This window comes from Sebastes fasciatus, chromosome 17 (genome assembly GCF_043250625.1).
Source record: "Sebastes fasciatus isolate fSebFas1 chromosome 17, fSebFas1.pri, whole genome shotgun sequence".
NCBI classification, from domain to species: domain Eukaryota; kingdom Metazoa; phylum Chordata; class Actinopteri; order Perciformes; family Sebastidae; genus Sebastes; species Sebastes fasciatus.
The window spans coordinates 16,204,415-16,228,259 of NC_133811.1; the positions used below are offsets into that span (position 1 = coordinate 16,204,415).

General features: G+C 40.4%; 1 protein-coding gene across 1 annotated transcript in view; it reads right to left on the reverse strand.

The window, feature by feature from the left end:
- gabbr2 (gamma-aminobutyric acid (GABA) B receptor, 2) overlaps positions 1-23,845 on the reverse strand; it is a 213,853-nt gene that overhangs the window by 90,807 nt on the left and 99,201 nt on the right. The window contains exons 3-4 of the mRNA XM_074613382.1: positions 12,383-12,553; positions 1,778-1,879 (exon numbers count right to left, since the gene is read on the reverse strand). Of these exons, the coding sequence (XP_074469483.1) occupies positions 1,778-1,879; positions 12,383-12,553 (273 nt within the window). The remainder of the gene's footprint in view (positions 1-1,777; positions 1,880-12,382; positions 12,554-23,845) is intronic.

Here is a 23,845-nt window from a genome sequence, read left to right on the forward strand (position 1 = left end):
AACCAAAAAAAGACCAGCCTTCACAACGAAATCTGTGTCACCCTCTACCTCATCGTGTTACGTAGCTGTCGGGGAGACGGCGAACTGCTGTTGCGAGATGAGCGGGGGAAATGGACCATTAGGGTGTCAGAGCCGCCGCGTCCAACCAAACGTTCTGAAAAGCTTTCGAGGCGACGCTGTGATTTGAATATTTAGAGTTGATCAAGGAAGGTGTCAGCTTAAAATGTCAGCCCTCAACATTTACAGTTACACGTATATTTTTAGGAAAGACAGCTTATCTTCCTGTTCCTTCTGTCCCTCTGTCTCGTCACCTCTCTGCTGTATTTCTTTCAACCTGCTCCATGTTGCTTACGTCATATCTTCCACTCACATTTCTCTCTTTCTTTCTCCTACTCCGCTCTCTTCGCTTCAAACATCTTTCCTCTCACCGTGTAACTTCCTATCAAAAATATATATATTTATACTCCTTTACACTGACACCTTGTATGTCTCTAGAGATAGTTTGGATAATTTAGCCATCACACTTGAGTGCATTTACATCTGAATTTCATGCATTTTTGCTTCATCAAAGCAATTCTGATCAACCATGCATGTTAAAACCAGGAGTAAATGGTGTAAAGGCGTAGAGGTCTAACATCTCAATATTGGCCCAATAATGGTCTAATTTTCTTCTGTCTCATTTAATTTCAAAGGAGAGGAGACGAGAGGAGAGAAAATAAGAAATCCCGTATGCATGTGTGTATGTGTGTATTTTCAGTTTAAAAGGCCAATCAACTATCCATTAGTCAGAGTAGGTCATTAAAGGTCACTGTACACTACAGACCCTCCAGCCAATACAGTGTCCTTGTTAGGCCTCCGCTAGTCTCATTGCTCTAACCAGTCAAAGTGGGACAATTCTCGGATAAATTGTTCATCATCCACGATTCACTTTGGATGGCATCAATTCATACACAAATACAGTATTAAAGAAATAGTAATTCAAAATTGTGACACTAAAATCAATTGGTCATTTGTTGTAGGCTTATCTAACACGATATTAACGTGCTAACACAAAATCATTTCAACGCCACTCATTTCTTTAACGCAATTGATCTTTCGGAGGTTGTAGCGGGTTCAGTTTTAAAGCTAGGGCAATGATACTGGCATCATATGAAACTAGAAAACCTACCACTGGTACCAACCATGTCATACTAGCTTGTTGGGAAGAAGGTTATACTGTATAACGTTCCAGTTTTGCACTAAATTTTGGCGAGGAAAAACTGGCATGGACATTTTCAAAGGGGTTCCTTGACCTCTGACCTCAAGATATGTGAATGAAAATGGATTCTATGGTTACCCACGAGTCTCCCCTTTACAGACATGCCCACTTTATGATAATCACACGCAGTTTGGGGCAAGTCATAGTCAAGTCAGCACACTGACACGCTGACAGCTGTTGTTGCCTGTTGGGCTGCAGTTTGCTATGTTATGATTTGAGGATATTTTTTTATGCTAAATGCAGTACCTGTGAGGGTTTCTGGACAATATTTGTCATTGTTTTGTCTTGTGAATTGATTTCCAATAATAAATATATACATACATTTGCATAAAGCAAGCATATTTGCAATTAATTTGCGATTAATCACGAATAATCATGGACAATCATGCAATTAATCTCGATTAAATATTTGAATCGATTGACAGCCCTAATTTGAATGAATCAGGACGTGAATCATTCCACTTTTTTTTAATTTATAGTTAGATAGAATTGTTCATGACCCATTAAGGACTCGCTTACCTTGAGCTTCTTGACATTGACACAGGGGTCGTTGGAGAAACTTTCTGTATCCGCGATCTGAATGTCTGCTTTCTCCAGCTCACTGGTTAGATCATTCCTCACCTAAAAGAGAAGGAGAGGGGAGAGAGAGAGAGAGAAAGATGGAGTTGATAATATACTATGTAAGATGTTCATTGCTCTGTTCTTTTTATTTATCATCCAACCCATACTTAGTTCTGGTATGAACCTCCATGAGTGACACCCTCCCAGGAGAACATCCTGGTTGTCGGCTGAAAAGAACCAGCTAGCAACTCAATGGCTACGTTCCAAATCGTATATTTTTTCTTTTTACTTTTAGCACGTACTGCAACTGCCCATACAAAATATGTACTGTTGCATGCAGCATGCATTCAATTGGGACATATTACTTCGTCATACAGTACCATTGTGCCTTGAACTGTGACTCTTTTGCTCATACTGTATATCCGCTACACAGAGGATTGTGGGTCAGAAAAAACATCTCTCTGAATACATTGATGAGCCACAACCATCATCACATCCATTTGTCTAAAAAAGCAGCATACATATTTCCGTTTGCTTAATTAAACTCCTACTTTGATCTTGAAACATAAGGAGAACCATGTTGTTCAAACAAAAATGTTTAAATGAATTTATCGAACAAGACTATCACATAATATCCTGCTGTCAGTTACACGTCTTGTCATTAAAACTTCCAATTTTCAGATCTCACATCTGTATACAATGTACATGACGTACAGTATGTATAAAGCAATAAAGATAGACATATACAGGCTATTTGATGATCTGTGCTTGTGTCTGCACGTTGTACCTTAAACAGAAAGAAAAGCGTGTTGACATTTCATCATGACAGAGACATACTTGCTTCTGAAGACAAGAAAGTATGCTTTGAATTATCTCAACTGGTTATCCGAGGCTTGACAAACAGCAGACATGTGTGTAGTATTGTAAATGATCTGCAGCAGCTGTACGTCTGCTTTGATGTATTGATTCAGTGGAATGGTGGGTAATGGGATCAGAGAAGAAGGAGGAGAACGGAGCAGGTACCCCACCGTGATGGCGAGCTAGAGGTGGTTCATCATACAGTACTGCCTCGCGCTCTCTCACACACACTAACACACATACTATGATTCATCATGGCTTCCCTCCTCAAAGCTACAATTTCAGAAAAGGCCTTTTTTCACCTCAGACATTTTGACTTGTCATAGTAGGAGAAGCACAGGTGTAACTAACACCATTAATGATGGCTCTGTTCCATTTAGATGTTCCAGTTAGGCATTGCCAGTGAGCCAGCATGCACAATATCAGGGCCCTGGCATGGGAGCACCTACATGGCATGCAGCCATTATTATCGCTACACCTGTGTTTAACAAGTCAAAATGTCTGCTGTGAGAACGATCAACAGTTTACATGCTGAGTTTTTCCATTGACATCTCGTCCTCTCTTCTTGGCAAAACGTTTCTGATGTCCTCCGGCCGTGCCCTGAAGCCATCGGCCTCTCCGCCCCCACCCGAGAGCTTGGCATCAGGGGCCATGTTGAGACATCAGAGAGGGTGTGTGTGAGCGCTCAAATGGGCATGCCAAACTCAGTTGGCAGAGACAACAAGTAACAGCTAACAGATGAAGGCCCTGTGTGTTTGCCCTACATTTGTCTGCAATTGTGCGTGTGTGCCATAGGTTATATCCACATTCAAGCTGCTCTCATACACCGTTCGCAGTTGTACCTATGAAAAGTAACGAACTGTAATTCGTATGTATATATCCCACAAAATAAATTTGTATTTAATCCACATAACTGTGAACCAGGAAGTATAAAGAGGGACAAACACCACGTAGGGAGGAGGTCAGGGTGGATGGGTAGGTCAAAAAGGCCCAGGAGACCGGTGTTCGTATCTTGTATGAAACCAGAAGTCAACGTTGATTTATGTATCACGTAACTTCCGTACTTAAGTTACGCCACTTCCGGAGTTAATTTAAACCTAATCAGGTTGTTTCCTGTGAAGACGGAAGTTTATTTTGAAAAGACTGGAGAGGAAAACACACGAAAAATTAGGAATAACTTTTCGTGAGATATCATATGAACCGTTGTATGAGGATACGTAACCATATTCATGGTTCCCATATTGCTTCTAATACATACTGGGGATTGCCAATGAATGGAATGCAACTCATATTTATATATACATAGAGACGCTGTTCCCTGAGCGATACTCCATCCAAAATCTATGTTTAGCTTGAAATCTGTTAGTAGTTTCCTTATTGAAAGAGAATGGAGGGTTGGGTTGGCTTGAATTCATATTATTTATAATGACAGGTTGTCATCGCAGAACAAAGGCATCAAAACATCCCAGCCATCAAACATGGAGACTTTTCAAACCATTCCTGCGGCATATGCTTCCAGTACAGTTTCAGAGAGAGATGGAGGGGCCACATTCAGACTGGCAAACATATTTATTTATTTATTTAGCCATATTTCGAGAAAAATAAGACTGTGGAAAATACTGAGATGGACAGCAGAGAAGTGGATTATGCTGAGGGAGTGTATTCAAATTTCCAATGGACATTTTAATACTGATTTGAACCCTTAAAGGGACTGTATGTAACTTTTTACACCTAACCTAAAAAATGAGACCTTCTGCCACTTTCTGGGGTTCCTCTAAAATGAGCGAGCAGCGGAACAGAAGAGTTAGTTTAGCTCTGAGAATATCAAGTGAATGTACAGTGCAGAAATAAATGCTGCTCTGTAGAGCAACAGAGGTTTCCCGTGTCTTGTTTCCCAGCAGCTGAGTGGAGTGAAGGGGGTTAACTCCGGAGCAAGTAAGGTTATCGACTCCGGCCCAGGAGACCAAAACTACAGTGTCTCCCCTGTGCCTTCTGACCACGGTCGGGAGGCTGAAGAAGGAAAAGTTAACGCTGGGATCAACATCAGCCGGGCCTTCGATTCATGGAGGGACCTTCATTTGGTAAGCTAATATTACTGCCAAGCATGTGATTAATGTTGCTAACATCAATCAACATGATGCCTGTCAATCACGTTCAGTGTCATGTGTGTTGGTAGTTCAAGCGTGTGCATCAGGAAGCTGACTGTCATTGACTTAACGGCCACAGGTGTCCCTGTTCACAAGCAATTTCTGATTCTTACATTGAGTCCCTTTAAAATTCAGGATAATTGAGATCAATTGTAGATTCAAGCTGACAAAAGCCTTGTTCTCTGTCAATAAAGAAACTGCAAGCTGCCATCTTCGAAGCGTCCAGTGTTTCATTATATTCAAAAGATGGATTTCAGCTGGAGCACCACTTCACAAATAGCCACAAATTGGTGTGAGCATAGTTACAGCAGTTAGCATCCCCACAGATATATATAAAACCATGACTGCTACCACTACCACTAATTCCACCATCGCTATTGCTACTGCTGTTATAATTTGCCATTACAACTATTTTGTGTAATCAACTAGAAGATTGCTGCCATCTAAAAATCAATGCAACTGAAAAAAAAACTTTATTTCCCTCATGTCTCTAAATGTCTGCTGTCATAATCGCCTCCTCCCCTGGAGCCCTGGAGGGAGCTCTAAATCACTCCGTACATCACTCACTCCTGTACAAACATTCCCTCAATGTACTGCTCGCTGAGCTGAAACAACAGGGAGGCTGGAGTGGATCAATACAACCACGTTTTACTCTTGAGGAACAATCGGCGCGGCCGTCTGGACAAGGTACAAAAGTCCTGTTGTGTTGAGCGTTGATCTAAAAGGCCCTGGCTGCTGCCGTGCTAAGTGGAAACTAGCTTTGGACGAGAGAGGGATTGCAGCACTTTAGCTTGGTGTTGGAGCGAGCACACAGGTGGATGGAATAACAACCTGCAATCACATACGAGACAAGACGTACTGATATGCAGACAAACAACATCACAAAGGCTGACACGCAAAGCCATTCGCCTCTGAGAAAAAAAAGCCCTTGTCACGAGAGGATTTTTATTGGTTTGATTTTGCATTTCCTCCACTGAGATGGAAAAAAAGGACAAATGCATCTGTGTTCTGGTGGACTGAGCGTGTTAGATAGAGCGAGGGGGGGTTATGTGTGTGTGGAGGGGAGGGGGACAGATGGATTGAGGGACGGAAGGAGGGGGGAAAAAGTGAGCAGCTTTTCCTGCGTAACAAAAAAACATCCTCCATTGTCTGAGCAGCCTGGGAATCCCCAGCAGCAAACACAGAAGATAAATAATCCTACTGCACTTCTGGGCATGCGTGCACGCACACACACAAATATGTAAGTACACACCCACACATGATGGACAAAATGTCAGATGCACTCAGTGAGATGTGTGAAATGCATCGGCGTCTAGACATTAACACAATACGATTCTATTTATAGGCAGAATGTAACTGCAAACACAATAACACACAAACAGTATGTATACCACCACAAGATAAATGACGATGAATTGGTGAGCTGAAGTTGAAGGATACCCTGTGATTCGTTGGGGTGTGTATTATGACAGAATGAAGTATCATCCCACACCTACTGTACTGTCTGTGGACGCTTTCTTCTGAAGCACTGTTAGATGTACTGTATAGGAAAATTAAAAGCTCTGTCATCAAAGCGTTGGTTCTGAAGTTGCAGAAGTTTTTAATATGCATTAGCAGTACAGCGGTGTGCTTGTGTCATCATTAAAAAAAAATCCATAGTTCATTCAATAATTCCTCTACACCTAATTGCATATTTTGTACAGCTGCAACTAGGGATTATTTTCATTATCATTCTATTAATAGCTGTTTAGTTTCTCAATTTATCGTTAAAAATAGAGAAAAGAGGCCGACACCCACGTCTTATATTAGACGGCTTAAAGAAATTAAGTTCTATTTGAAACTTGAGAAGATGAAGTTTACTTTGAGGGGGGGATAAGGACGAGTTTGAGAGAACATGGATGCCTTTTCTTATATACTACAATAGACTAAGTCAATTTACAGACTGGGAACGCTCATAGCCCGTCACATGTACAGTGACCTGTAGAAATGAGCGCATTATCTTTTTCTTCAACTTTCCTTTTTCTAATTTTTCTCTTTATTTTCTTTATTGTTATTTTTTCATTTATTACTATTGTTATTATTATTATTTTTATTATTATTTTTATTATTATTATTATTATTATTATTATTATTATTATTATTATTTAGGGGGGTCAAACTTAACGCAATAATAACGCAAATTTGTTTTAACGCCACTAATTTCTTTAACGCATTAATGCAACTTGTGATTTTTAGGTTAGGTTTAGGTTAGGTAGCGGGCTCAGCATTAAACCTGGAGGGAAGATAGTGGCACTATATGAAACTACAAAATATAAAGAATTCATTGGTACCAACCATGTCATGCTAGTTTGTTGCAAAGGAGGTTAAATAACGCTCCAACTGAACGCCAAATTTTGTCGAGGAAAAACTAGCATGGCCATTTTCAAAGGGGTCCCTTCTTTACAAATCAAATCAATTTCAAATGTTGCATGCTTAACTTATTGTGATATAATCAGTTTGTAAAATCCCAATTAACAGATTTGAAAAAATTAAATAAAAAGAGAAAAACGTACGTTACAATTCATGAAAAATCAAGGCAATGTCTTGAAATTGCATGTTTTGTTTTGATCAATAATAGTCAGAAAGATTAGTTTAGTACTGTATCACATAAAACAAAAACAGCTAAACCTTTGCAGCCATTTGCCCTAAATATAACAATCAGAGCCTTCAGGCAACAGATACAGACCGACTAAAGCGAGTTCCCTGATGCAGAGTAAGTGAGCAGCTTTCGATGATTCAGATGGAACCAGTATGACACTCTGAGGCAAACACACTGCGGTGGTCTAACCTCAAATCATTTTAACACATCATTTCCAGGCATGTTCACAGCGTAAGCCCCTTCGCAGTGTGTGTGTGTGTGTCACACATCTAGAGTGTTAGCAGGTGCTTTTTATCATCCCATCTGTCTGTCTGAGCTTTGTGCAAGGATGTGACATGTACATTTTCATGCAATTTAAAAAAAAACTGGCAATGTGATATGTCCTTACGCACATCTGTCCCTCACGCTGTGTGCTACATCGCCATATACAGCAAATCTCCACGCAAATCCCAGAGTTCAGACTATAATGCCAGTCATGTGCTTAGCGTGACAAATGGTTGTGCCACAGCCTGATGACAATGGCTTCCTCTCATGGCCTTACATGACCTCTACAATGGCATTAATGAGTCAGTCTGGGGAGTAATTTATACAATATTACATTATTTGTAATGAACGGCAGCTGATGGCGAAAGAAACGAGGACAACAACCAAACAATTTTTAGATTGTAAGCAAGACTTCTATGAAAGGGACCTGAGAAAGAGTAACGTCTGCTAAATGTATCAGTGGGCATAGTGTGATTAAACTCAGAGGGGTTCCAGGCAGAGGACAGAGTCCTAATCCTGATCTCAGGTCTGTCATCTGACAGGCTGATGACGGCTGCTCTGTTCCTGGGTGAGCCCTGTTTTTTCTGGCAATCTCAATAATGTTGATTGCTGTTTTTGTGAGTGTCTCCGTGTGTGTATGTGTGTGGACACCTTCACACTAGCAAATACCTAGCCTCGCCTCACCCCATGTGTGTGGGTTCAATGGTGTCTAATAATAGAATTGACGAGCTGCCTGTAGCTTACAGGTTACAGTCATAGGGGACACCATATGGTGTGTGTGTGTGTGTGTGTGTGTGTGTTTGTGTGTGCGTGTGTGTATGCCACTGACTGAATCCCTAACAAGCGTTACATAACGTTAATTTCTTCTCACTGGGATGCTGCACTGCTGTAGATCCCTATGCAGTAGGGCTGTCCCGAATACCATTTTTTGGGCTTCGAAGTTTCAGTGAGAAATATTCGGAGGCATTCGAGGCTTCGCAGCGTGGCGCTGTCTGTCTCCATCTCCCCCGTTTCAGTGCCAGGGACAGTGCCACTGCTGCACTACTGTACACACACGCACCTCTACACACAACAGCGATATCCGTCTGAGAATAACTAATAGTAATTCATGTTGAATATGAATAATGTGGGATTATTCCTTATTTCATGGGCTATTTTTGAAGAAAAAAAACAACTAAGCATTTGAATACTGATTTGGAGGTCGAGTACCATGGCAATGATCAAAGCTTCAAAGTATTAGGGTCAGCCCTAATATGCAGTTAGCCATAATGGCTGTTTAACGTGGCTTCTTTCTGTGTATCAGTCAGATTCAGAGACAAGTTTGAAATGATCAATGTAAATCGTAATTTGGAAAGGCTCCCACAGCTTGCCCCCAATATACAGTACGTTGTTTTGTCATCATTTCCCTGAATCTCTGCAATGGAAGTGCAAATGTAGCGCGACCCATAGAGCCACATTTACGGAGAATACGCCAGATTGAAATAAACCGTACTGATCCTTTAATGGAACAATGCAATCCGTATAAGAAGTAGCAAATAGACTCATAATGCATTCTATTGTTGTTATTTTTTTTTCTATTCTTTGGCGATAACCAAAAATTTATCACTTCACGTCTCATCAACCTTTTGTCTTTCTGCACGCTACCGTGATTTCCCGACGCATCAACGCGCTCTGAACTTGACAGAGGATTGTACAAATCATGAAGTACGGAAGCGATGCTTGCATATTTGTAAATCAGGATTAGAGGCCAATCTCGTGGCAGGTTGATTGAATCGGGCTGCCCGTCTCCCTCCCGTCCTAAGCCCCTCGGCGCTTTCAGGAGGGGAGAGATAAAGGGATTTGGGCTCTCTGAGATTTGCAGTGAGACTTCTTATACACCTCACACACACACACACACACACACCTCCACCTCCCACCCCCGGCTGCTGAGGAGATTGTTTTCAACCGGGGCCTCGAGGCAAGAGCTCACAATGTGTTTCTCAGATTTGTGCTTTCAATACCTCTGACATGGCTTTTTTTAACTGAATGTTCCCGTGTCGCTGATGTGATGTAATGTCGGTGCCATGAGTTTGAGTCATCCAAAGGCATGACAAATGTGTATGTTTTGCTAATGTTCAACCCACAAACAGTCTCGCTAGTCACCATCCATTTTGGTATAACATGATTTTAACTTGATGCTTGACATTCGGTGTAATAGAGGAAATGACTTTTTCTTGGAGAATGCAAACGTGTCCACTCCTGTACCGAGCTGAAATCTTACCACAACTACCAAAATAAGTCCTCTAGCTTTAACATGTATTCCAGTAACAACAGTGTCATGAAGGAGTTAGCTATAAGTGCGGATAAAGTTCTTCGTCTTTCCACACATTTTTTCTATTCTATCTATCTATCATTTCTGTCTATTGAATAAGAAAGGGACATTAAATGACACACCAGATGGAATTTGGTGAATAAATTATCTTGCAAAATCTCATATAAACATTAAAATCTGCTTTTTGTTTTTATGTATTACTAAAGACGTGAAACATAATGTGAGTGGTAGGATTAAGCTACAGTTTTAGTTTCAAAAATGCTAATCTTCGCCTTTGCTCAGAATCTTGGAGAATCCATCCGCGGAGTTTCACGTGGGTGGAAAAATATTAATTCAGTCAACTGGTGGAGAATAGCTTGAATTGAATTGATTGCCACCCACTCAAATCATGTTGGCATCATCTGAATGATAATTAAAAAAAAAAAAATGCCAATCATTGTTCAGTACTGATACTAGTCCCAGCCTCTGCATCTGTATATGACAAGATAAAATCCCCCTGACTGAGAATATATTCAAGAATTTATAATAGTGAGATTTTAACCTTCACCTTCAGGAGATGGAAAAGTTTCTCCCATACAGCTCGGAGGTATTAGGACAGCAAGACTGGAATGAATAAAACTACACTGACTTTAAAAACTCCTGCATAACACAAAAACACCTGTAAACAGCGTTGTTTTAGCACAGTGTTGTACGTAAATGTCAACTGGACATGGTTCACTGTCAGGTCTGTTTGTAGCAAAACTCATAACACAAAGCCATGTTATTAATTATTTACATATATCCACTGGCTAGAATGGGATTTTATATTTTTTATGACTGCAGTATTTATGCACAATAATGAAATATACAGAGAGAAAGTGATACTATGCAAAATTCCCCTCTTGCAATTTAGGCTACTATTACTGTGCAGCAGAGGTGTAACAAGGCAAAAGTGAGCATGTTAAAGTAAGGCCAAAGGTTTTGACCTTTTGGAACCAATTGAATTAATGGGCATTAACTAATTAACTAATGGCCACCCTGGACTTCTAACCCCCAAAAGGCCCAACTACACCACACTGTCAACCATCATACCAAATTTGAATTTCCAAAGTTAAATAGTTTCCGAGTTCTGCTCCGGAAACAAAAGTGTGGCACGCGGATGGACGGAGGGAAGGACGGACACGCGGAGCGCTATATACCCCCGACTACGTTGTCGCAGGGGTATAAAAATTTACCAAATCAACAATTCCTTTCTTAATTTTGATGTCAAAGTTTGGTTAATTTATTAATGTTAAGCAATTATTGTTGTCTCTGCTAGAAGTGATGTATGTGTTTGACCACTTAAAGCTAGGGTTGGTAATGTTCTTAAATTTGTTTTGCTATATTTGTTGAAATTCTCTTTACATCCCGACAGCAATCAATAAATCAAATGCTCTGACAAAAAAAGAAAAAAAAATTGGTATCTGTGGCTATTGCAGGACTGTAATAAGCCCATCCAATCATTTCATCCAGCTCAAATGTAATGATTGGACGACCTACCTGTCTACCTGCATGCACTCTGCCCGTGCACTCATTGTGCGTCACCGGAGTCTTCCACAAGCCGCTAGCTTGACAGCTGTGTGTACTAACAATAGCCATGTTCGTTGTTTACGTTCATTATAATATGTTTATGTTCGTAATGATAATTTTGGGGGAGTGGCTTTGGAGGGAGACCTGAAGCGATGGACTGTCAGTGTTGCCGACTTGGCCCCTTTCTCTTTAGATTTAGGGACTTTTGGAGCTAGTGCTATTCTCATTGGAAAAAAGTTGGCAATGCTGGGCTGAGTTTTTTCGTTGAATAATCTTTCAAATCTAGCGTACTCTTGTTGGTTTCTAAAGACTACCAACCCTAGCTTTAATACTGACTGAATACATGCAAATACTGCATTTTGGTCAATGGATGAATTGTTGAGTGATATATTATTTCAATTAAACCAAATCATCAATCTATGTTAATCTTTTGAAGAAACCATCCATACTGTAATGAGTGAACTAATCATGGCACAGCACATGCCACAACAGGTACTGACCAAAGAAAAGGCTACACTGGAGTGCAGGATGCAGACAAATATTGTTTTGAAAAAAAAAAAACAATGACCATGGAGCTAGACTCCAGATTTATTTATGTACAGAAAACTGAGGTTGCAGTGGCTTCTGATGGAGAGCAATCTCAATACCTACTGTACTTCAGAATACAAGTGGCTCTCATTTCCTCTCCGTGCTCTCTGTAACAGCTCTCTATACAACCTCAGGTTTCCTTGGCAACTTTTGCACAAGTTTATATAACAAAATGTAGTCTCTTGACGGAATGAACAATGAACACTGACCTCTGAGAACCTCTGCACATCCTGTGTGAGGGTGCCCACGCGGCTCCAGTTGTAGTAGGTGAGGAACTTCACCACTGCCGGGTTCACGGCGTTGTCTGACGGGACGGTGCGGAAAAAGTTGGGGTACTTCTTCTTGTCTGCCAGAACTGGGGTGGTTGCTGCAAAGGACAGCTGGAACGACAAAAGAGAGAAGAATATAGTGAGCTTTGACTATCAGGGTTAAATACTACAGTCAGAAATAATCCTGGCAACAAGCGGTCTCTTGAGCTGTTGGTACAGTAGCACTGTTAAGTACTGAACCTAAAGCACCAGATGACAGATCTCAGGTGTGCCCTTGCTTTGGTCAGTGGCCTCTGTCATAACAGGGATTAAACCACGGCAGCGCGGCCGTGACGAACACACACGCTCATACATAGTCTAGGGGTGTGAACAAATCAGCTCTTTGAAATTACTTTAAATGTCAGCAAAATAGCTCCTTCAAAGTGTAACTGTAAATAGATCTGGAAATATTGGGTGGATTGATGACCCCTGTATGCACGACCTTTCAAGCTGGCTTCACACTGTGCCTATGTGTGTGTGTGTGTGTGTGTGGGTGTGTTGGAGTATGTATAGGTGTGTGAATACCTGTTTGTGTGTTTGCGTTTTTGATGGTGATAAAAAAAAAAAAGCAGCTTAGCAATATGATTCATCTCTGGGTTGGTAAATTAAAAGCATTTCCATCCTTCACTTGCAAGCAGTTTGAATCAGGTTCCTCACACATACACACACACACACACACATTCACACTTGAGAATAAAATGCGATATTCAGATCAACCGCTGCAACCTAAGCAAATTTCAAGCACATCAATTCATGTTAAAAAAAAAAAGGGAGGGCGTACCAAACTTTGAAAGGCAACATTTTAAAGTATTTTTCCGGAGCATTAACACGCTAATGACCTAAATATGATGCAGCAGCAGGGATAAACCCTCACTGAATGCAATGCAGTTGGAAAAGTTGGCGAGCGTAACTTAAGCTGATACTGGTCTAGTGAAGATTTATTGGGCGATTAATATAGTGCAAGCGTGCCCGTGAAACATGATGAGAATGTCTACAACTTGTATTTGAGGCTAGACATTGTTAAAAATTGGTCGTTCTCCTCTGTATTTTTCCACTGCACAGACACACACAGACACTGCTGTCCTCATCCCACCTTTCATTTGTCATTCCATGCTAAATTTTAATCTCTCTTTCTCTCTCTCTCTCCCGTCTCTTCCACTTTGTAGCACATTTTCAACAATAGGTCACTAATTTTCTCCAGAGGCAAAAAATGGCTGTAATTAATTTTTGCATTAAGATTAGAATTTGCAAGTCTGTAAAACGTAACAACCAGAATAGACAAAGATCTGCCACTTTATTGTTTAGTTTGCACTATATTCAGTTTGATTGGTTTCATAAAGAACTGTTGCTGGCAGCATCATAGTATTATACTTTATAGAACTGCTGCTATATGCTATAAAAACAAACTTTTAGTCATTTTACGTGATGTATTTTTTTTAAAGGCATGTCAGAAACGGTACAGACATGTATGTATTGTCTTGAGCAAACACCAAAGAGACATTTATTAACATGCATAACTTTCAGAGCAAAGATATGAAAGGTACTTCATATTTAGGCACTAGCAGCTGAGCTGAGATAATAAGGCACCGCTCTATTTTCACCGTCCTATCTGTGGTAATATAATGAGCGATATGAATCGGTGCAGGGTTAATTACATACTTTGTATGAGATTAAGCAGAACTTGTGATTCATGATAGCGATCAACGCAAGGATATTATAATTCTGACTGAGACCAAGAGGTGCACCAGTACATTTCCTAAAAGTGCGCTAAAGCCTCGAGGAGTTTCAAGCACCTCCTAACTTTAGGGATGACTGTGATCTTTTCATTAAGCCTCTATCCACTTCTAGACATTAATCACAGTACTGCTGGTATAATTGTACACTCGTTGAATCGTGATTACCACTGGAAATGTACTGTAGCATGGTTAAAAAGAGAGTGACTGACTTTGACAGGAATGTGGTAACTTATCAGAGGGCATTCGAAAGTCAAACATTTCTAAGATAGCAGGACTGACAGTCACAGGAATATATGTTGTAAGATAGCATGACAGCTATGAGAGTTCAGTTTAAAGGTCTTATTGATAACTTTTTTATGTAGACAAATATTTGTAAAAATAAAAAAATACATTTGTAGAGCTTTTAGAAAGGTGCCAAATAAAAGTATTGCTTTTCCTGAAAAAAATTATGATTTTGCATTCATTATTTAAAAAATTTTGGTGGGTCCAAAATGAATGTTTTGTTTATCTCTGTGGAAGATATCTGATGTTTGGTTCCCACTTCTAACAAGGCTTGTGAGTCAATAGTAAAACGTTGTTAGTATCACGTGGCATCTCTGGGTCGTCAGTTAGTGTGGAAAAAATGGATAAATGGCTGAGATTGACGTTAAGTGTCTGGCAATGACTCGTTGTGAAGTAAATGCAATGGAATGGGGGAGGGAGAATGTGACATCTAGTGGCTGAATGTTATCAATGTTATCAATAGCACCCGTAACTTGATTTGACTGTATTGGGCAGAAATACAGGCAAATCTAAATTGATTTATTTACCACTTAAAGTGGCAGTAGGGCAGAATGTTTTTTGGCATCATTGGACAAAACATCCATATTAACCTTTTAGCAGATTGTAATTCAAGTGTTCTGAGAGAAAAATAGACTCTGCACCTCCTCATGGCTCTGTTTTCAGGCTTTAAAAAATCCAGCCCGTGACAGGAGACATTGGTCATTTCAGAGAGAGAGAGCGTTCCTATTGGCTGTTCATTCAAAGGAGGCAGCTGTCAATCACTTGGGAACTCCCATCAAACTATATCCGATCAAATATGAATCAATATTCTGTTACTATAATGCCTATTTCTCACCTCAAATGTTTTCAGAAACATCTAGTAGTATACTGTTTAGCTGTAAAATGAGAAAGTGCGCTCCGGCTGGTGGTCGGTGGTTGGTATTTCCTCAACTTAACATAGCGGTCACAAACTTTCTCATTTTACAGCTAAAGAGAGGTAGAGACGGCAAGGCTCCAGCTCGGCTCTGATTGGTTGTTTTCCTCCGGTCTGTGAAATAGATGTGATTAGGAGCACCAGAGGACACAGAGGAACATTTTTTTTTTTTTTTAGATTACCTGTCTCATGAACTACTGTCAGGATATAGTGACCATGTTATAAATATAACTTTTTTTAATCATTACTCCAATTTTACCCAATGCAGCTTTAAATACGAGTGACATAAAAGATATCAAAGAATCTGCATGAAGGTCATGAGTGTTTCTATTTAAGAATGTCTTGTATACCATTTCTATATTAGCAGGAAAATGGACACCAATTGCAGACCTTTTGCTGAGCCATTTCACTGGATCCATAATCTACAAGTCTTCACCCGATCAGTGGGAAACCCTCAGTTTGGCCCTCTAAATCATCCCATTCTGCACGGACCCACAGGGGTTTGTGTTCACACGTCAACGAGACAGGCTTTTAAAACAACACATGGATTACAGCCATCAATTAAGCAGGAAGAAAGGCCTTTATCTTGCTACCACTGCTAAATCCAAAATCACCCACCAGCCTTAGAGGGCTTCAAGGGGTCTTTCCGGCGTTGCCTTAATCTCCGTTTAGCGAAGGCTGTTTGCTACACCCACACTGGGAGATGCTTCTACGGGAGCTAGTGATCTTCTTAAACCAAACTGATTGCACCAATCCTCTCACGACTGCAGTGGGACGATACTTCATGGTCCACAACCTTTCCCCCCCTTAGGTGTTTTAGGTTTGGCTGTTTTGTAGGGTTTGTTTTTGCTTTTGGCACAATTTTATTTGTTTCATCTGATACAACACGACACTGAACTGAGAATCCCAGATAAACTACAGAAGGAACTATTGACCAATAAAACACACATGCTGAATTTAAAACTTTATTGGAGTGCAGGTGCTACAGCTTTGGTTTTCTTTTGGAGGGAAATAACATAAAGGTTGATTTGGGTTATTATGTGCAAATGCAGAGGTGTCAGTGATAAAGCTTTAAAAATCATAAAATCACCAATAAATGATTCCTCCCTCGGAATAAATTCTCCCAACATTGTTTATTCAGGATTTTTCAGTAACGCAAATGTGTAGAAGAGCAAAGCTGAGACTTAAATATTATTTTTTTCACCAGTTGAGACCACTTGGAGCATCACAGAGGAAACTTACTGATAATGTTCTCATACTGAAAAATCCAATAAAAAACCACGGCACTATAAGTAATCAATTTTTCATTTCTTTACTCTTGCAGGTAAAACTCGGTCATGCAGTAACCCTTCTGGTTCACTGACTGTGTGAGTATTATAAAGGCCTTGACATATAAGGATCTAATATTGTATTTTATTAATCAAACTAACTGTTGTCTCCAGATAAATTGGTTCCTTTGCTGTGAATCAAAATGGAACATGGAAAGCAGGAAATAATATTTGAGTATTATAGTCCAATCTTGACAGTAGACGAGTCTCCCCGTCTGTTCGATGTCAGAGTAAAAATCTAGGACAGTGACAAAGACATGTCTTGTTTGGCAACTGAATCCAGGTCAGATGATGAAAAGGGTTCAAGTTTTCTACAGTAAAATGCGTGATTTTCTTTTCCGACATCTCAAAGAAGCCAAAGGCTACAGGTCAATCCAAGTCAGCTTTAGCACAATTTTATGAGGACAGTATATTAAGACAGTCAATATGAGAGGGAGCTCCGATGTATTATTTAAAGAATAGGCTAGTCTTTATCTAACTCTGTACAGCATTTTTCAGAGGAAAAAAGCCAAAAATAGTTCCATGATATCACACATCTGAGAGTAGTGGCTTATGTAAGAGGGTTTTAAAGAGGGCCGGCCCAAATTGGATGGTCTTTGGCGGAAGAGCTCTACGCCAGTGTCAGATTCACACATGCAGTGTGCACGTACACACGGATCACGCATAGGGTGAGGCACATGCATTCACACACTCTGCGACCACAGATCTCTCTGATGAACACAAACTACAGCAGCCTTTCTTTGCCAGTAGTAATTAAAACTGTGACAACGGGCTCAGGGCAGCTACTCCCTACTCGTCTCACCACAAGGTCACCGAGGCTCTCGGTGAAAACGACTGAGGATCCGTCTGGCCCCACTGAGACGTAACATTTTTTGTGAAGACTTGAGGTGAATCGCTGATGCCATCGCAGTGGTGATCTATTCAGACATTCTGTACACACAGTCGCTTATCGTGTTTCTATTTGAAGGGAGCACAAAAGCTTTGCTGCCGCTCCGTTTGGGCTTATTCAAGTCACAATCAAACTCGTTTTACGTTTGTGCATGGAGGAAAAGTGAGAGAGGGGCAAAAATAGAATATAACAGAGAGACAGAGTCAGAGAGCAAGGTGAGATGTTTACTGCTGATTCACCAGGTATACCACGACTGAATAAGTGTTTGTGTACAAGCTCCGGTGCTTTGGTCTCTATAGCTACTATCCTCATTCATGACCACTGTACAGGGGGTGAATTTTTATATAACTCGCCCGTTAAATGATATTAAAGTTAGGCATAATGAGGCCGTCACTATAGGATTCATCATCACAATGAATGTACAAAATGTCATGGTAATCCATCCAGTAGTTGATGAGATATTCTAGTCTGGAGCAAAGTGGTGCACCAACCATGGAGCCATAAAATGAGCTTCGTAAATTGATGTTCTATTCAATAGAAACTATGACTGTTTCTCGCTTAGTTGGTTATTCATGCTCTTTGCAGGATTTAGATGTTGTGAGTCAGTGGATGAGATGAAGGTGGTTTTGTCTTTCTGACCACGCTATAACAGCCACAGAAGATTGCTGCAGCCAAAAACCTAGATATAGTTGTTAAAGCCCTTGTTACCAACATCCCCAGCAAAATGTCTCTTAGTTTATATCTCCTGCAATATACCTGCCTGATTCGGCATGGGATTGGATCAATGGTGCATAAATTTAAGGCAACAAGCCTCACAACCTTTCCCAGCGCAAGCAGTTTGAAGGAGAAATAAGGAAGATGCAAGAGTGTGTCTAATCACATTGACGGATCTAATAGCATTGATTGGTCCTAGCGGGACTGCTTCGCAATAGGATCTCTTGCTGCTAATTGTGCGGTTGGCCTTTGAATAATGAAGTGGCTATCATGGAGAGGCCAGATAAAAAATGAATGGTAGGTAAATATCAGCTCACTCACTGTGCTTTGCTCCTACCTTTCATGTGTATCATACCAAAAGGTGTGTTCACGGACTAATCTGAAACTGTGGATTTGTAATCCGACAGCATCACCTATGTATTCTAAACACACAAAAATAAAGACTATGCCTCGCACGGAGAGGACTGAGAGGCACACAGGATTTATTGTATAATAATTCATCCAAATGGTTCCAGTTAAGGAAAATTGATGTTCACCACTTATTCGATAACAAGTACTTAAGAACAGGCTGTCATTCTTTGATCAAGTATGTTGGTACAAATATCGATAAGGACATAATTTTTGTGGAAAAACATGATCAATATTTCAGCAGCACACTGACAACCTATAAAACCTACAAAAATAAACACTGCTTTCCACTTTAAAAATCCCTTCCTAACTCTGCAGTCTTTACCTTACAGATTCTAATACAAATTTCAAAATGTTTAGATTAGGGCTGTCAAAGTTAACGCATTAATAACGCGTTAACACAAACTTGTTTTAACGCCACTAATTTCTTTAATGCATTAACGAAACTTGGGATTTTTAGGTTGTAGCAGGCTCAGGCTCTTCGTACCAACCAAGTCATACTAGCTTGTCGCAAAGGAGGCTAAATAACGCTTGAAACTAATGCTAAATTTTGGCGAGGAAAAACTGGCATGACCATTTTCAAACGGGTTCCTTGACCTCTGACCTCAAGATATGTGAATGACAATGGGTTCTATGGGTATCAACGAGTCTCCCCTTTACAGACATGCCCACTTTATGATAATAACATGCAGTTTGGGGTAAGTCATAGTCAAGTCAGCACACTGAGACACTGACAGCTGTTGTTGCCTGTTGGGCTTGAGTCTCCCATGTTATGATTTAGGCATATTTTTTATGCTAAATGCAGTACCTGTGAGGGTTTCTGGACAATATTTGTCATTGTTTTGTGTTGGTAATTGATTTCCAATAATAAATATATACACATATATTGGCATAAAGCAAGCATATATGTCGACTCCTATGTTGAAAAGAGTAATAAATACTTATCCCTTTAAGGTACATTTTGAACAGATAAAAAATGTGCTATTAATTTGTGATTAATCACGATTAACTATGGACAATCATGTGATTAATCGCGATTAAATATTTTAATTGATTGACAGCCCTAGTTTACGTATTGTTTTGTTTTCTGAATCAGTTTTCTGGTATAGATGCAATGCAAATGTGCTGCAGCAAACACTCACGCAGAACCATATACTCAGAATCTATGACTACATTTGAATATGGAAATGTTTTGCAACATTATTGATCCCCAAAAAGAGAAAGAAGTAGTTTCTATGACTTTCCCATAAAGCCACTAACAATAGGGCCCATGTTTTCGAGGGGTAATCTGAGGCCACATGGAACTTTACACACCTGCAGTCAAGTTACCTGATGCGTCCCAGAATAACACACACAATGTGCTTTCAGGCACCTTCAGCAAGTTATGAAGCTGAAAGGAAAGGTTTCATAATTGCAAGGGATAGTATCAAACAACTTCAAACGCTCAACCCACCCCTGCCTATTATCTCTACCTTCGCCCACAACACAACAGATTCAAAGCCCATCCATCCTGGCGGAGCCCCGAGACCCCGTGCAGAGTAATGGCTAGGTAATAGTAGTGCTGTTGATCAGGAAGCACGGAGGTGGTCCCGGGGTTTATTCAATATTCAAGAGAGGCATTTGGTGCGCCGTGGGAGCGCCCAGCTGGAGAGGCGGCAGTGAGGGAGAAGCTTTTGGACCCCACACCGACCACATCCAGAACTCATTAGCGCCAGGATGGAGGAGGGAGAAAGAGATGAATATTTCAGGTGGATGGTGGAGGGATTGAGTGAGAGAATGATGAAAGAGTCAGACATGGAGGTGGGGAGACAATGGAGGAAGTGATACAGACAAACAGAGAATCTGAACAAGGGAGAAGAAGAAAGATGAGATAGGAATTATGAGGCATCAAGTGTTTTGTATGCATCTGATTATTGATCTTATAGTGAAGCTGGAGTGTATAAGAAGACGATGCACACAAGCATCATCTCATCACATTTTAAAGTAGGGGGTTAAATGGGATCGTGATGGAGGACATATTGCTACATGGAGTGACTACTAGGAGAGAGATCAGATGTACTACTCATATACATAAAAAAGAATACATATATATAAATATATATACAAGCTGTATGTGAGAGAGGGCTCCACCTTTTACTGGACAGTTACGGTATACCCTGGACACACACACACACACCTGCACACATAAACACACACTTGATGGTGGGTATCACAATCGATTTTACAAGATATTGGTTTTTCATTTTTCCAAATGGCTAGGAGCTATTTTAGATGAAACACATTAGCCATTTGTGTGTGTGTGCATGCGTGCGCGTACTATATGTGTGTCTAAGTGTGTTGTATATGCTGAGCGTCCACGCGAAAGCTGGAGGACGGGAATTGAAGGCTGATTGAGGTGGTGCAGGAGACATGAGAAGAATCCAGAGTAATAATTGACACCTTTTCACCCCCATCAGTGATCACTGTTGGCATGCCTTCTTCAGAAGGAATGAAACATAGAAGCATGATAATAAAATCTTATTGACATTTCATCATTAACCTTCTCAAAGCGGTTAGATTTATTAAGGCAAAAATGTTGACCAAAATTCAAAAAATGTTGCGAAACGTTGCACAGTGTAGAATACCTGTGTTAGTTATGAATTATATTTTAGTCTTATTCCTGGGGTTTAAAACAAAAACAAACAAAAAAAAAAAAATCACACTGTGATGCATTTCCTAGTTTTACTTTCAGAAAAATGGTGCCTTCAAATGAAACTCGTGAGCTTGTGTTTACAAGTCATGTACATGATATGCTTGGCGTTCAAGTGATTAAGTCATGAGAACACCGCTGCTAATACCACAAGAGGGGGGCGTTCATATGGACTCTTCTCATTAACACGACCCCATTTGAAGGCACCAAAAGTCATATGTAAGATTCACATATAGTGACATTCCAACAGGTTGATTTCAACATCAAAACAACTGTGAAAGCCCTCTCCATTTGTGCAAATGCCAGACGCTGACACTGCACTGTACTGTGGCAGGATACTACAGTACACATCATCACATACTATGCCCAATAGACAGGTGAGTGATGTGGTGGTCGCCTCCCCTCTAATAGCTTATGGCTTGCTGCAGCCCCTGCTCTAACATGTCAATCATGCTATAGGTAATGCCATGTACACACGCACCCACACACACGGGCTGAGTGATGTTCTGTTTATGTTGTTGGCCTCGCGCAGCACCCCATCACATCACTCTTATCTCAGGTCAATCTATTAGACCTGTTTTTCATCCCTAGTCTCTCCTGTCAGACTTCCTCATATTGCAGATATGAGCTTCACCGACTAAGACATTGTCAAGTACGAAGCAGCATTCTGGACAAATGTCAGACTAAATAACATGAGGAGGAGCTTGAAGGGCCTGGTCTAACGTGATTACAATGATGTATTACTTTTGATATCAGGACGGGTCCTGCAATAGCAAATCATCTGCTCACCCAAATCCTTTCTCCTGCCTCCTAACATGCATTTAGACTTGCTGCATAAGGGTTTGATGTTTGGCCTGGCCTCGTCGGAGCACTTGATTGCACATGCACATTGCCACTAAACCTGTGCTGTGCGAGCATTCAACCTTTCCTGCGCCGTGTTCAACGCTTGGATCGCCCTGCACAAGCATTCAATCATACACGCGCTGCTGCTGAATCACTGCTGTGCGAAGCGGAGGCTTTCATTTACTCGCCGCAGGTATTTCAATCCACCATGCACGGACATCTCGCCCACACACGCGATACCTCCTCTTCTGAGGTTCCCCTTGTTCAGTTTAGTCCACACACCTTAGACGAGTGTTATATTCAGAAGAACAAGATGAACACGAGAAAGTGAGTAAAGGGCTGAGAAAATAGCAAAGAGTGAGAATACAGCTAAAGAGGACAGAGTAACCTGTTCTACTCAAATCTGTCTGTTTTAACGCCACTCATTTCTTTAACGCATTAACGATATTCTCAGGGCTCAGTTTTAAAGCAAGACTGAACTTACTGACATCATATGAAACTAGACCTAACCCTAAGGAATCTATTGGTACCAACCATTTCATACTAGCTTGTCGTGAAGGAGGCTAAATAACGCTCCAAGCTTGAGCTAAATTTTGGCGAGGAAGAACTGCCATGGCCATTTTCAAAGGGGTCCTTTGACCTCTGTCCTCAAGATATGTGAATGAAAATGGGTTCTATGGGTACCTACGAGTCTCCCCTTTACAGACATGCCCACTTTATGATAATCACATCCAGTTTTGGGCAAGTCATGGTCAAGTCAGCACACTGACACACTGACAGCTGTTGTTGCCTGTTGGGCTGCAGTTTGCCATGTTATGATTTGAGCATATTTGTTTCTGAACAATATTTGTCATTGTTTTGTGTTCTTAATTGATTTCCAATAATAAATATATACATACATTTGCATAAAGCAAGCATATTTGCGCACTCCCATGTTGATAAGAGTATTAAATACCTGACAAATCTCCTTCTAAGGTTTGAACAGAAAAAAAGTGTGATTAACATGTGATTAATATGCAGTTAATATGCAGTTAATATGCAGTTAATATGCGATTAATATGCGATTAATCACGATTCAATATTTTAATGGATTGAAAGCCCTATAGTTGTTCCTAAAGTCATTTATCAAACCAACTGTTAAGCATCCCAATAACACAAAATCCAAGATATAAGTCTCAAGCTTAAGTGTTAAGGCTCTAGTTAATCATTGATACTTGTTAATGCTGTGTAAAGCAGTTTGAGCTCAGATTAACATCCTTTGGCTCTTCCCTCAAGCTGACCACTTAAAGCTACACCACTGACACAGGCTGCATAGTGGAGTAAGCCTGTGGACTCTATTCTAAGGTCATGGGTGACCTCAGTGCTTGACTTGCGTGACACCTTCAAAGGTGTAAAATAGCGTCTCATGTCAAAGGTAGAAATGAACTCATAACACTATGTGTCTGCATGTAATTAACCTTGATTTTAATGGCTACTGAGCTAGCTGTAAATCAAATAAGACACATGAACATGCCCCGTCTTATGTTACCAAATAATTCATTTGTCGTACACTGTATGTGCTT